Here is a 14,782-nt window from a genome sequence, read left to right as displayed (position 1 = left end):
ATTAAGAGCACTTGCTGCTCTTTCAGAGAACCTGGGTTAGTTCCTGGCATCTACATGGTGGCTTACAAGCATCTGTAACTCCAATTCCAGGGGATCTGACACACTCTTCTGGCCTCCACATGGTACACATATACATATAGGCAAGACAACCATATACAAATAGTCTGGTGGCGCACGCCTTTAAGCCCAGCTTTTGGGAGGCAGAAACGGACGGATCTCTAAGTTTGAGGCCAGGCTTTTCTAATTTGATAACAGCCAGGGCTAAAAAAACAACAGAGAGAGAGAGAGAGAGAGAGAGAGAGAGAGAGAGAAGAAAAAGAGAAAAAAAATCTACTAAATCAATCAGTCAGTCAATCAAACAAACAAAACCAACCCTCTTGTGTGAGCAACTGAATTGTGCGCTAAAGCACAGGTGGGGTCACTCCTCTTCCACTCCTCCCTTTCCCTAAAATAAGACAGCATGATGGTCCTGGATGGAGGGGGGATACCCAAAGGCTCCCATGGTTCCAGAGTAATTTCTGATCTTCCTGGCCTCATAACCTGAATGCTGAAATTACAGGCATGCAATAACATTCCTGGCTGTAAAACAAGTATCTATATTAATTATTTGGTCCTGTCTGATATTTAGAAAAAAATTTCTGTGATTAGAAAGCTGTAGTATGCCTGGGCGGTGGTGGCGCATGCCTTTAATCCCAGCACTTGGAGGCAGAGGCAGGCGGATCTCTGTGAGTTCGAGGCCAGCCTGGACTACAAGAGCTAGTTCCAGGACAGGCTCCAAAGCTAAAGAGAAACCCTGTCTCCCGAAAAACCACACACACACACACACACACACGCACACACACACACACACACACCAAAAAAAAAAAAGCGGTAGTATATCAGGAATCAGAAGTCTGAGCTGGGGATGTAGGCTCAGCAGTCAAAAACTGGGACTGGAAAGTTCAAGGCCTTGAGTTCAATCCTTAGCACTGTGAATAAAATAAAAAACCTCTGGAATCATTAGCCTGAATTTCTCAGTGGTATTGTGGTATAGCATGTGCTAAGCATCCAAGAAGAGACTGATATTCAATCTTCAGTACTAGGGAAAAAAAGCCTAATGTCTCCTGCATTATAACCCAACTCCTTGTTACAGCGTTAGACATATATATAAAATTTTGAGACAGGGTCTTGCTATTTAGTTCCAGCTAGCCTGGTACTCACTCTGTATGCCAGGCTAGCCTCAAACTCTCTGCTGCAATCCTCTTGCCTTGGCATCACAGGCATGTGCCACCACCCCTGACTTGCCCATTATTATATTGTTGTTATATGTTTATTGCTTTGTTTGTTTGTTTTTTTTTTTGAGATAGGGTTTCTCTGTGTAACAGTCCTGGCTGTCCTGGAACTCACTTTGTAGACCAGGCTGGCCTTGAACTCACAGAGATCTGCCTGCCTCTGATTTACAAGTGCTGGTGTATGCCACCACTGCCCAGCTTTCTTCTTATTTATTTTAAGATTCTGCTATTTATTTATTTATTATGTATACAATATTCTGTCTGCATGTATGCCTGAAGAGGGCACCAGACCTTGTTACAGATGGTTGTGAGCCACCATGTGGTTGCTGGGAATTGAACTCAGGACCTTCGGAAGAGCAGGCAATGCTCTTAACTGTTGAGCCATCTCTCCAGCCCTAAGATTCTGTTTTGCCAGTGTGGTGGCACACACTGGAGGCAGAGGCAGGAGGATCACAAGTTCAAGGCCAGCCTGGGCTACACATTTTTGAGCCAGGCCGTGGTGGTGCATGCCTGTAATACCAGCACTCAGGAGGCAGAGACAGCTGGATCTCTGTGAGTTTGAGGCCAGTCTGGTCTACAGAGTGAGTTCTGGGACAGCCAAGGCTACACAGAGAGACCCTGTCTCAAAAACAAACAATCAAAGAAAAAAAACAACAACAAAAAAACCCCCAAAAATCCCCAAAAGAACGAAACCATACAAACAAATAAAAAAAACCCAAATATTCTATTAAATACATTTTGCTTTGCCTTATAGTATGTTTGTGTAACAATGGGTGCCTGGTGCCCAAGGAGGACATCGGATTCCATGGAACTGCAGTCACAGATAGTTGTGAGCCACCTTATGGGTGCTGGGAACTGAACTTAGGTCCTTTGAAAGAGCAGCCAGTGCCCTTAACCACTGAGACTTTTCTCTAGCCCCAGCCTACATTTTCTTATTTATTTATTTATTTATTTATTTAATCAAGGCAGGGTTTCTTTGTGTAGCCCTGGCTGTCCTAGAACTCACTCTGTAGACTCAGAGATTCGCTTGCCTCTGCCTTCTGAGTGCTGGGATTAAGAGTGTGTGCCCGTCCTGCCCGGCTTCCCAGCCCTCCATTATTTTAATGTAGGAAAAACTAGATTTTGTTCTACCTTGGACTGACCTTGTGCCCTCGGATAAGTATCTTGATTTCTCTGAACTCCACTGACCTCATCTTCAAAACAAGAAGATGAAGCAACATTCAGTTTATTTTCCCAGGGCTAAGTATCTCTAGTTGAGGAAGAGTCCTAAAGGGTCTCTTAAATTCTGAGCACCCCCACCCCTGCTTTTCCCTGGCCCAGAGCAGGGCCCAGAGCAACCACCTCAGAGCCCCAGGTCCCACCCAGCAGGACCTGACCAGCTTTGTTGGCACTGACACAGATTGCTGGGTAGATAGGCCAGCTAGTCATGTGCGGCACAAAGTCCCGCTATGCCTAAATGTTATATGGGCGTACATCTCCCCTCTACAGGGAATTATATAAGAACTGTTCCATGCTAGATGTGCTGTGACGAGCCTTTAATCCTAGCAGTTGGGATGCAGAGGCAGGTGGATCTCTGTGAGTTCGAGGTCAGCCTGGTCTACAGAGTTTTAGGACAGTCGGAGCTACTAAGAGACCTTGTCATAAAAAGAGTTCAAAGTCATGACCCTGGGTCATGTGGCTAGTTTGAGGTCAGCCTAGATTATATGAGATTCTGTCTCAAAACAAAACATGACCACTAATGATAATTATGTCAATGCTGACAGTCCAGAGTAGGTCTAGTATAAATACCACGTTCAGAAAGTGTTTACCAAGAAGTCAGAGTGCATCCTGACGGAGGTGTGCATTGCTGTGTAACACGGGCCACAGTTCTCTAAAGTCCTGCTTCAGATCCCGAGTTCCTTTAAACCTTAGGTTTTTCGGCACCTCTTCAAGCACTAGCCTTAGTGTGTTTTATAATAGGGACTTCGGCTGTTTCACTGACCCCTTAAGTAAGGCATTAATTGCCCTTAATTTTCCTCTGAGCGGAGAGCTGTCCCAGGCTTTCAGGCCAGTGGCTGGAGTTGGAGCTGCACATCAGATCGCCATCAGTTCTTCTTCCAGTATTCCTGATGTCCATAACACCAAGGTTTCACCCCCGAGAGTCTTCAGGAAGCCTGGCCCTCCATCCAGGGGACCACTTGCCCCTTAGTCCTTCTTTTGGAGAGGCCAATCTTCCAGGTGAGTGTGGGACTCCTGGGAAGGCCTGCAGTCTTAATGTCCTCAGGTTTCTAGAACCAGTCCCAGAACTTCTCCCATTTCCAGTATTTTGGGATCTGAGTTGAAGGAAACCTCAACAACTAAAGAAGTCAATCTTGTCTTCTTCATTATCTCGTGTAGTGACTACTGGACAGCATTTGCATCTCGCGTTTACTGTGCCTCCCCCCACCTTACAGTGTAAACTCCGGGAGGGCAGGTGCATGTTAGCCTGGTTTATTGGCAGACCTTTCTAAGAACTTTGCAGGCCCCTAGAGCACGAAGTCAGTAAATATTTATTATACCGAATGACAGTGAAACTTAAAACCGCCTGGAATAAATGGTTCCTTCATTTTACAATAAAGAAATCGAGCCCCAGGAGGTGGACCTGACTACTGCAGATCAGATGTCCTAAACAGCAAAGGGGTCAGGGTTAGGATACAAATCTCAGAGCTCTCCGAGTCCCCCAACTGTCAGTTCAACTCCACCTGAAACAATTCTTTAGAAAAACACAAGTTACTTGAAAGAAAAGCCATTTCCTGCCCATAAAACACTGAGATTCGGGGGCCTGGATAGGGTGGGCACTACTGAATCCCGTTCTCTTTCCGAGGCGTTCGCTGCCTCTAAGGGGTAAGGACTCACTTGGACCCACTGCGGGTGTTCTGGCCAGGCAGCATTTGGGCCAAGGTCACTGGAGTGGGCCCAGGAGTCATGCACAGGGGACAGTCAGAGAACCCTTTGCAGCATTTGCCAAGTCAGGGCCGACGCATTAAAAGACCCCTTCCCTGGAGTCCCGCAACCCACGTCGCCAGCGTTGTCAGGCCGTCTGGCCGCGTGGCCAGGCCCCATGTGCTCCACCTGCGGTAGCTCTTGGGCGCTGGCCCTTTAAGGCTCCTCCCCCACCCCCGCCCTCCCGAGTTGCATCAGGCACGTGCTCGCCCCCGTCTGCTTGCCGCGCCGCAGGAATGGACGCCGGGGGGCGGGGACAGGGCGGGGTCTTCCGTCGTGCGCGCGCCCGCCCACCGCCGCGCCGTCCCCGCCCCTCGCGCGCCGCGTCCCGAGGCGCGCGCCCGCCCGCCGCCCGCCGCGGATCGCGTGGTCTGGCTCGGCTCTCCGCGCCGCTCCCCCCCGGGCCGTCCGCACCGCTGCAGCCCCCCGAGCCGCCCCGGGCCGGGGGCGGGGGGACGCAGGCCGGGGACCGAGACCAGCTAGGCCAGCTAGGCGCGCCGGAGCCCTCTGCTGCCCGGCGCGCCGCTCCGCGTTCGCCCGCGCCGCCCCGCGTCCGCGCGGCCCGGGCCCCGGCGCCCCGCCAGCGGCCTCGAGCGGGGCCCGCGGCGCGCCTGGCCGCTCCGCGCAGATGGCCACTCAGGTAGAGCCGCTGCTGCCGGCGGGTGCCTCTCTGCTGCAGGCCGACGAGCACGGCCTGACGAGGAAGAAGCCCGTGCCTGACGCCCAGGCCGAGCCGGGCCCGAGCGACGGCGGCGGCGAGCCCGACGGCAGCGTCCGCAGGCCAAGGCCCGCCTGCGCCAGGCCCAGCCGCGACGGCGCGGAGCGCGAGAGCCCGCGGCCACCCGCAGCCGCCGAAGCCCCAGCGGGAAGCGACGGCGAGGACGGCTGCCGGCGTGACTTCGTGGAGGCGCCGCCGCCCAAGGTGAACCCGTGGACGAAGCACGCGCCGCCGCCGGCCGCGGTGAACGGACAGCCGCCTCCAGGTGGGTCTGCTTGTCGCGGCACTGGCCCGCGCGGTGACGCGGGCGTTTCCCTCGGAGCGGGGCAGCAGCGGTTGGTGGCAACGGCGCGCCTCGGGCCTAGCTGGCTGGACCGTGCCGGGAGGGGCCGCTCGGTGTGCTCCCGGTTTGCCCTGTGTTCCCTATGCGTGCTGCCACCCCGGGAGTGCGTGTTCAGTAAACATGTGTCACGGCTCTGAGCAGAGCCCGGCTTTGAACTTAGCAACTTTGCGCCTCGGGGTGCCGGGTGAGGCGTGGGGAGTGAGGGCTCCGGCGTGCTTCGGAGCCGGTGGCGGCCTGCGGCGACGCGAGGGGCGTGTGTGGTGGCGAAGGAGTGGCCGGGCCGGTGCGGGGCGGGCGGGTGACAGTTGGGCGCCCTACGCCGCGCCGGGGCTGTTCGCTGCGCTCGCCGGCCTGGGCTGCGCGCGGGGCTCCCCTCCCCCTCCGAGTCCGGACGGGAGGTGACTAGGGAATCCCAACCGAGGGCGATCGGCTTGGTCAACGACGGGCACGCGCCTCGGGTGCAGCCTTAGGGGCACAGAGGATTTCCGCCTGTGTGTTCTCGGGTGCCTCGTAGTGAGCGTGGCCGTGGAGTTTGACCGTCCGAGTCCCAATACTTTATTTTTTTAAACTCCCTTACACCGTGGGCACCGAGGAAGTCGGAGATAGCCGCTTTCAGGTTCCAGAGTGCTGGAAAGTGCAGGTCTGTCCCTGGGGGAACTCGGCATAAGCCCATTCTCAGCAGCACGTTGGTTGCCCTTTCGATTTCTCGTAGGGTTGCTTCATTAGGAGGAGGGCACATGGGGTGGGGGGGTGCTGTAGTACTAGTGTTCTCTTCCTCTCCTTCCCTTCCAGAATCCTCTTATGCAAGGGGCAATGCTGAAACCTCCATTTTCTTTCAGATCCTCGCTCTCCACCCACAGAGTGGGGGAAACAACTTTTAAGACGCTCTTTGGTCCTGCCCCTCTTTAAACCCAGAGGTATAATCATCCTCTAGGGAGCCGCGCTCCTCAGAAGTTTAAATGAGGCTGTTCACTCAGGCCGCCGCTCTTAGCTACTGGTGAACCTGCCTTGTGGGTTTTAAATCAGCTGTGACATCAGGCAGGATTGGGTGCCTGAGCTGGCATTTTGTGTAAAGCCAAAGGCCCTTGATAGCTTGCGTCACTGGGGGTTATTGATCGTGGGAAGAAGACAGCTTGACTGGCATCTCAACTTTCCCTCCGGATAAAGCCAGACACGATTTAAGTGACCAAAGAACAAATTCTATGTAGGGTAGATAAGTTCTGTTCCTCTTCATATAGTTTATTTATTATTTTGGCTTTTTGAGACTGGGTTTTTTTGCCTAGTTCCGTCCCGGAACTTGCTCTGTAGACCATGCTGGCCTTGAACTCACTTGAATTCCGCCTGCTTTTGCCTCTGGAGTGCTGGGATTAAAGGCGTGCACCACCACCGCGGGCCTGTCCTGGTTTTGTTTGTTTTTTATTTTTTTTGGGGGGGGGATCTTAAAACAAGAGAGTGACTACCAGTTTGCTTAGGATCTTTGAAATAGTCTTTTGGCAGACTACCGGAATTAATCCAGTAGCTTCTGAGTTTAAGCTTGTTAAGGTCTTGATGCGTTGTAGAGTGAATTCTGTGATTGGGTTGTCTGCGGGTAAGGTTTGGTCGTGCCCTTATTTCGTCAGCCAATGGGATCTGTAGGTCCTTTTTCAGCCCTGGTTTTATTTGCGGACTGGACACTAGTGGAGTGACTGTGTGGTCTTGGGATTTTTGTGTTCTGTGATGCATATGTTCTTGGGAGTCTACAGAAATGAGTGTCTCATAAGCAAGCTAAGCTTTTCAAAGCTTGCTGCAAATGCCTATTTTTAGCTTCCTTTTGGCTCAGATACTGATGTTTTAGTTCTTCAGAGACACAAGCAGTACTAGTAATAAAATGTTTTACCATTTCTTTCCTCCCATGTGGAGTTCTCAATCTAGTTTAAACTTTCAAGTCCTAGGTTTGTAGTTTTTTGGGGGGATGGGTGAGGGCATGGTCTTAATGTAGCCTAAGGTGGCATAATACTTATTTAATCAAAGGTGGTCCTGACCTCCTTATTCTCCTGCCTCTGCTTTCCCATTCATGAGATTGCAGGTATATAACACCATTCCTGGCTTAGGTTTGTAGTTTTTGTTGTTTTTGAGACTGGTTTCTCTGTAACTGCCCTGGCTATCCTGGGACTCACTTTGTAGACCAAGATGGCCTTGAACTCACAGAGATTACCTGCCTCTGCCTCCTCAGTGCTGTGATTAAGGGTGTACGGCGGGTTTGTAATTTTAAATTTTGGGATTTGTCCTTTTGGACACCCTTCCTAACAGTATTATTTACATTCTTTTACCCTTATTCAAGCCACATACCCTCTGAGTCTGTAGAGTGCCTGTGCGGGGAAGAGACTGCACGTGTTCACAGCGCTATCTGTACCTTCCCCATTTGTATAACAGGTTAATTTATGATGTACCTTCCTCAAAGAGTAGTAGTGAGCATTCACTGATAACTGACACCTGTGCGTGATTTAGTCTAGAGCAGTGGTTCTCAGCCTTCTAATGCTGTGACCCTTTAATAGAGTTCCTCATGATGTGGTGACCCCCCACCCATAAAACTATTTTCGTTGTTAGTTCATTACTGGAATTTTATTACTGTTATGAGTTGTAATGTAAATATCTATGCTTTCCAGTGGTCTAAAGGGACCCATGTGTAAGGGTCCGTCGATCCCCAAAGGGGTCATGACCCACAGGTTCAGAACCATTGGCTTAGTTAGTGCCTCGGAGATTATAGGACCTCAGGAACTTTTCTCTGGATCTCCATCTTTATTTTTACTTTTTTTTTTTTTTAACTTGTTTACTTGTGAAAAGAAAGCAGTTGCTGGGTGGTGGTGGCACAAGCCTTTAATCCCAGCACCCCGGGAGGCAAAGGCAGGCGGATCTCTGAGTTCGAGGCCAGCCTGGTCTACAGGAGCTAGTTCCAGGACAGGCTCCAAAGCCAGAGAAACCCTGTCTTGAAAAACTAAAAAGAAAGAAAGGAAGAAAGAAAGCAGTTAAAGATGCACGTGTTTTGTTTTTGTGTATAGCTCAGCACCTCCACAAGAAACACGGATTGTTTTAAGGTTAACCTTTGAACTGGGCATGGTGGTTTGCACCTATCATCCCTCATCCGACAGAAGGAAGGATGGCTGACTGACCGTTCAGAGCAAGCTTCTGGAGACAATTATTTTTGGTTTTTCTAGCTAGGGTTTCTCTGTAGCTTTGGAGGCTGTCCAGAAACTCTGTAGACCAGGCTGGCCTTGAACTCTGGTGTTCGGCTTGCCTCCTGAGTGCTGGGGTCAATGGAGACACTATCTTTAAAAAAAAAAAAGTAAAATAACTTTTGACTCAGTGAGTTGATACACCCTTATAATAAAAATTCATGAGCATTTTTACCCTTTCTTGTTTTTGAATGCAAAGCATATGTATGAACAGCTTTTTTTTTTTAAAAAAAAACCAACAACTTGTTTTGTGTGATGGGGTGCTGGCATGGAGGTCAGGACATCTTACAGGAGTCTGTCCTCTCCTTCCACCATATATGGGTCCCGAGGACTAAATTCAGATTGTCATGCTAGTTTGCAAGTGCTTTTACCTGCTGAGCCATTTTGCCAGCCCGTGGTATCTATCCCTTCCTCTTTCCTCTCAGTAACAGCCGTGGCTATCCTGGAACTCACTTTGTAAACCAGGCGGGCCTGGATTTGGAGACCTGCTGGAATTAAAGGTGTGCCCCCACTGCACCTGACTAGTAACGAGTCTTAAAGGTTGGCCAGTCCCTCAAGGAAATGACTACTTTCATTGTTGTTTGTTTGTTTGTTTTTCAAGATAGTGTTTCTTTGTGTGGTCCTGGCTGTCTGGAAATTTACTTCGTAGACCTGGCTGACCTTGAACAGAATGAGATCCTCCTGCCTCTGCCTCCCAAGTGTGGAAAATCAAATTTTTATCCACTGCAAGCTTTAGTTAATTTGCATCTCCAAGACCCTGGAAATCACTCAACCACGCTCTCCCTTGTACAGCAAGCAGCCTGTGTGAGTTTGTTGTCTGTCTGCCTCTCACTGGTTATACTGAGAAAGCTTATACCTGAGCTAGGGATAGAGTCTGAGACTTAGCTGCTTCCTTTGTGTTGTATGAGGCTCTGAAATGGAACTGATGATTGCAGAGTCAGGGTTCCAAAGCCAGCTAACTCAAGGTGGGTCCTGCCCTGTCCCTGCTGCTAAACTAGTTGGTCATCACTAGTATCTTACAGCATCATTTAAGTCTTCACACTCTGGCTCTGGAAACTGGGTTCACACTTTTGGTTCCTAGCTGCATTTCTAACTTGCTGGGTAGGTAATCTTGGCATTGTGCACCTCTCTGAGTCACTAATAATTTACTCCTAAAGGAGCGTTTAAGAATTGAAGGTGGCAAATGTTTAAAAAGCTCTTAGCACATGTGCAGGGCACAGTGGAAACCCGTAAGTGTTGCATATAGTAAACACAGTTTAAAATTATATTTGTGGGGTCAGTGAAATTGCTCAGCAGATAACGGCACCTAGCACCTTCTACTAATCCTTATGGCTTGAGTTGAATCCTTGGGACTCACATAGTTGATACCTGCAAGTTGTACTCTGATCACACATTTATAAATAAAATAAGTATATACACTTGTGATAGTTTTCATCATGTACTTATCCTGCTTTCGATTGAGACCCAGTCACATAACCTATGGTCTCTGTCTTGTTTCTTCTATGCATTTAGATTAGACCTAAATGTTTTAAGGTTCTAGTGTTAAAACTGTTTTCCCTGCTAGAACCCTGAATCCACTCCCCACCAAAACAAAACTGAAGCAGAGTTTTTAAAGTGCATGTTTCCTCAAATCTACCCCAAGTGCTGGGATTAAAGTGTGGCCACTCAAGTTTATCCAGTGTTAAACAAGAAAGTCTGTTAAACAAATGTTTTTTATCAGTAAAGAGGTGGACTTTCAGAAGGAGGCTGTTAAAGATGAAAAGGTTGAAGTCCTGTCATGCATTGTGGTGAATCTTGTCTAGATTTTCATTTGAACAAACTGGGCCATGAGATGTTTTGAAGCAGGGTATGGTGGCTCATGTCTGCGCTCTCATCACAGGGATACTGAGGCAGTACGAGTTCTAGGTCAGCTTGGGCTGTCTCAAGCAAGCAAACTCCCACACAAGTCTTTTTGATAACAAATGGCAGATTTGATCATTATAGATTATATTAGGTTATCCTGTTTGGTTGAGGTCATATGTTCATTCCCTTGTTTTGAGTTTGGTTGTTTTTGCAAATGAACACCAAGAACAGTTTGTGTGAGGCTTAAGGCCTTTTCACACTGGCTTGTGTCACTTTTTCTTCTGAAGAGGAAGGCACTTTTATGATTCTTTGCAGGGGAGGGGAGCAACCTTCAAGCTACCTGCCCAGCAAGGACAGGTGATTGGGAGGTGGCTCTGGCTTTTGAGATGGGGTAGGGACAACTCTTGACTGTGAACCTCCTGAGAGACTTTGCAGATTTTTGTCTGGATCTGCAGTGGGTCCCAAGCCAGAGTCAGCATTTTATGCTGTTACTCAGCTTCCAGTCTTCTCTGGGAAACAAGCAGAGAGAGAAGGAGCAGTGCCTCAAACCACAAAGCCCTCTTAAAAATGGAGAGCTTGGCAGATTTGGGAGTGCCCCTGTTCACAAAATCCAAGAGGAGCTCAGAGGGGTAATTAGGTGTTGGTTGGCTCTGGAAGGGTTTCTTCAGTCAAGGCTCACAGACCTCTGTTGGCTGGCCTAGGATGATCTCAGAGAAGTGGCCAGGAACGAGAATGACCTTAACCTCTTGGGATTGAGGTTTTGATAACAGCTAATGAAGTGAAGGAAGAAGCTGAGGAAATTTAAAGTAGAACCTGGGCAGAGCCTTTTTTTCTTTTTTCTTTTCTTCTAGACAAGGTTTCTCTGTAGCTTTGGAATCTGTCCTGGAATTTGCTCACCACCCGGCTTATCAGAGGGTTCTAAGCAGGAGTAACAGAAGAGAGTTAAAGAGGCTGATGGGGCAACCTAAGAGAGAAATGATGTCCAGTTCATACACTCAACAGAGTGGAAAGAAATATCTAGACCTGAGGCCAGGCAGTGGTGGCGCATGCCTTTAATCCCAGTGCTCAGGAGGCAGAGACAGGTGGATCTCTGTGAGTTCGAGGCCAGCCTGGTTTACAGAGCGAGTTCCAAGACAGACTAGACTCCAAAAACTATAGAGAAACTGTTTCGAACCGGGCGGTGGTGGCGCATGCCTTTAATGCCAGCACTTGGGAGGCAGAGGCAGGCAGATCTCTGTGAGTTCAAGACCAGCCTGGTCTACAAGAGCTAGTTCCAGGACAGGCTCCAAACACACACACACATATACATACATATGAAAAAAATCTAGATCTGGAAGCAAATTTTAAGGTCCAAAAAGATAGCACTAGTGAATCAGATGTGCTTTGACAAACACAAGAGAGTGCAGGATGGCCTTAAGTTTCTCTGCACACTTAGGATAGTGTTCAATCTCTTGTGAGCCTGTTCTTCATATGGGAATTAGGGTAGCAGCACCTGCTGAGACTACATGGTGACTTCAAACAGAAAAATTATGCAGGTTGGCTACTGTAGGATGCAGGAGCCTCTGGTGGTCAATAACTATGTGTGCTCATAGTACCCTAGACTAAGATGAAGATGCTCACCACCTGGCCAGTTTTACACATTTCATCAGAAGGCCCTCTCCTGAGTTCAGTCAAAAGACAAAGGTGTCAGTCACATCAAGCCTGTCCTTGTTATTACATAGAAAACCCGCAGGGAGATATCTCAGGTCACCAGCCACAGAAGGCTGGCCATCTCGAAAGTCAACAACTCCTGGCTACTCACCCTCATTTAAGAAAGGCACGGAATACCCCATCCCCAAGTCCTCAATTTACACAAATCTGGTTGTGGAATGCATCTTCTGGCTGTGTGCCAATTACACCAGTGTAAGATGTTGATTCTGAAAATCAGGTTGATTCTCAGAATCTAGGAAGCACTGCATGAGTCCAAAGTGCATAAGGAATGAAGAGGCTAGGCAAGCTAGGGAAGGTATAGAAGACTCTGCCCAGTGGTGGCGGCGCACACCTTTAATCCCAGTACTAGGGTGGGAGAGGCAGGCAGATCTCTGTGAGTTCAAGGCTAGCCTGGTCAACAAGAGCTAGTTCCAGGACAGGCTCCAAAACCACAGAGAAACCCTGTCTCGAAAAACAAAACAAAATAAAAAAAAAAAGAACCCTCTGATAGCTTCTCAGAACAGGAGTCCTTAGTCCATCCTAAGATTTCCTGACTTGGGTCCCCAACCCAGTATGCTCCAAACACCACTTTCTTCCTTCCCAGCAGTGTTGGAAAGTGTTTGACATGCTTTTGGTTCTGGAATGCTCTGTCTCTGGATTGTTGTCATGATGAGGCCTTCCCAGACCACCCTGGATAGTCTAGAAACCCTGGCCCTGGACTGTATCCCATTCCTCTGACTCTGCTTTGTCCTTTTTAGCTTTGTCTCTACTTGGTCAAGGTGTCCCCAGTGCTTTAGCCAAGGCTGCTAAGTTGTAGTGGTAGTGGGCGATGAACACACACCGATGAGCAAGTAAATAAACTTCAAGTGTGAAGTGTTGAGGATACTATAGTGGATAGGAGGACATGTACCCAGAGTTCATTGTGCAGGAAAATGCCATGTGGGAAGAGTGCATGTGATGTAGCAGGGACATCCAGTGGAGTTCAGCTCAGAGTTGCTGGGGAGCAGGGTTGAACTGGCATAGAAAGGGTGAGTGGCTACTGAGAAGAGCCTTTGGTCACTTCGTTTTTGGTTGAGAGCAGGGTGGGGCTCGGGAACTGAGTTCTTGTGGTTGGAGTGTAGCCAGCTACTAGAAAGGTGGGCAGTCCTGCTTTATAGGAGTGCCAAGTTCCAATTTAAGTAGAGGACCATGGGGAACCTTACGGGATTTTGAGTGAAAAGTGATGTCAAATTTTTCCTTTTTACAAGATGATGACCTCTTACATTAAGATAAATGGTTTGGGTTTTCATATCTGATCTTTTGGGATAGAATTTCCAGGTTACAAAAAGGAGCCCCTATGTTACACTGCCCCTCAGTCACTTTGCAGCACAGCCCTGAACTTTTCCAGGTACATTTTCCTGCGTGTCTGAATTCAGCTGAATTAACACCTGTGCTCAGGAACAAGACGTTTGCATTTTCCTAGACTGGCTACTAAGTACCTTCCTGAAAAGGCTTACCTAAGGAGGTAGGCTTTGTTATGGTAGGTGTGCCCTGGCATTTGATTTTCCTCCTCCTCCTCTTTGAAGAGAATGGGGATTATTAAAATTGGAAGGGGATGCAGATATGGAGTACTCCATTACAGGGTCCTTCACGGGTTAGGCTGCTGTGGCACAGCATGACACTGGCACAACTTAGATCAGGTGTTTGGGCTTTGGGTTTCAGAGGGTTCAGTCTTGTGCTGCTGGCTGGGTTACTTTGGCCTGAGACAGGTTGAACATAGAGAACAGAAAGACTATATAGAGGAGGAGACTGTTCATCTCTTGGTGGACGTGGGAACAGTGAGGAAGGACTGGGCAAATAATCAATAACCTATGTCCAGCTAGGGCTCCACTTTTCCTAAGACATTTCTAAAATCTTAGGTAAAATTATTCCACCAGCTGAGGACCAACCCTTAACATGTGAGCCTCTGGGGGACATTGCATATTCAAACCATAGATAGCACCCACCTACTAGAACCACTAGAAGATGGGCTTCAGTGAGTGTGTCTGGAAGTTCTCCACAGGAACCTGGTTCAGAAACTGGGGTTTTACTCTTGAGGTCTTGAATTTGGCCTTTCATTTTGCTTAACAATGAGGATGAAGCCATTCTTTTTCATGGCCCAGCATCCTCTGTCCCTTGATCCCTAGGATTTGGAGCTGAGCATTAAAAGGGAGGTAATTCATGTCACATCCTCCAGCTAGTTTTTCTGACCCTGCCTTTTACTGACTTATTGTAGAGGCGGATTTAAGGACCTTGTAAGAAACCCAAATGGAGGTGCTCTCTCTCTCTCTTTCTGGGTGTGGATATGTGTGCTTACGTGTTTGTCTGCTGCCTGCCTGTCTTCCGTCCTGTGTTTGGAGGTTAGAAGACAACTTGCTGGAGTTGGTGCAGGTGCATGAGTGTCCCAGCAATCTAATTCAGTCCTCCTTTATGTGCTGAGCCAAATTGTGGCTCTTGGAGTTTTTAGTGGAAAACAAGCCTGGATGCTTTGTGGTAAAATTGTCCATTTAGTGCTTTTGTGTCTTTTCACAGCTTTGGATTTGTTGCAGATAGCTCTCCTTTCCTGTGTGTGACAAAAAGATCTATTGACATTAGCAACACAGCCTTGTTTTGGGATTAAGTCCTATCATCTCAGTGACTTCATGGTTAAGTTTTGGTGCAGGTGTTGTGGGAAGCATTGGTGGATTTTGGCTTGGTTAGTTGGTAACTTTGAACAGTGTCCCCAAGT

General features: G+C 48.6%; 1 protein-coding gene across 1 annotated transcript in view; it reads left to right on the top strand.

The window, feature by feature from the left end:
* Window positions 1-4,578: 4,578 nt before the first annotated feature.
* Window positions 4,579-14,782, top strand: part of Larp1 (La ribonucleoprotein 1, translational regulator) — a 47,293-nt gene continuing 37,089 nt past the window's right edge. Inside the window, exon 1 of the mRNA XM_075992530.1 lies at window positions 4,579-5,215. Within this exon, the coding sequence (XP_075848645.1) occupies window positions 4,861-5,215 (355 nt within the window). The 5' untranslated portion in view covers window positions 4,579-4,860. The remainder of the gene's footprint in view (window positions 5,216-14,782) is intronic.

This window comes from Microtus pennsylvanicus, chromosome 11, assembly GCF_037038515.1.
Source record: "Microtus pennsylvanicus isolate mMicPen1 chromosome 11, mMicPen1.hap1, whole genome shotgun sequence".
Classification (NCBI taxonomy): domain Eukaryota; kingdom Metazoa; phylum Chordata; class Mammalia; order Rodentia; family Cricetidae; genus Microtus; species Microtus pennsylvanicus.
The sequence above is the reverse complement of the archived record's forward strand: the minus strand, read 5'-3'. Positions and strand labels throughout refer to the sequence as shown.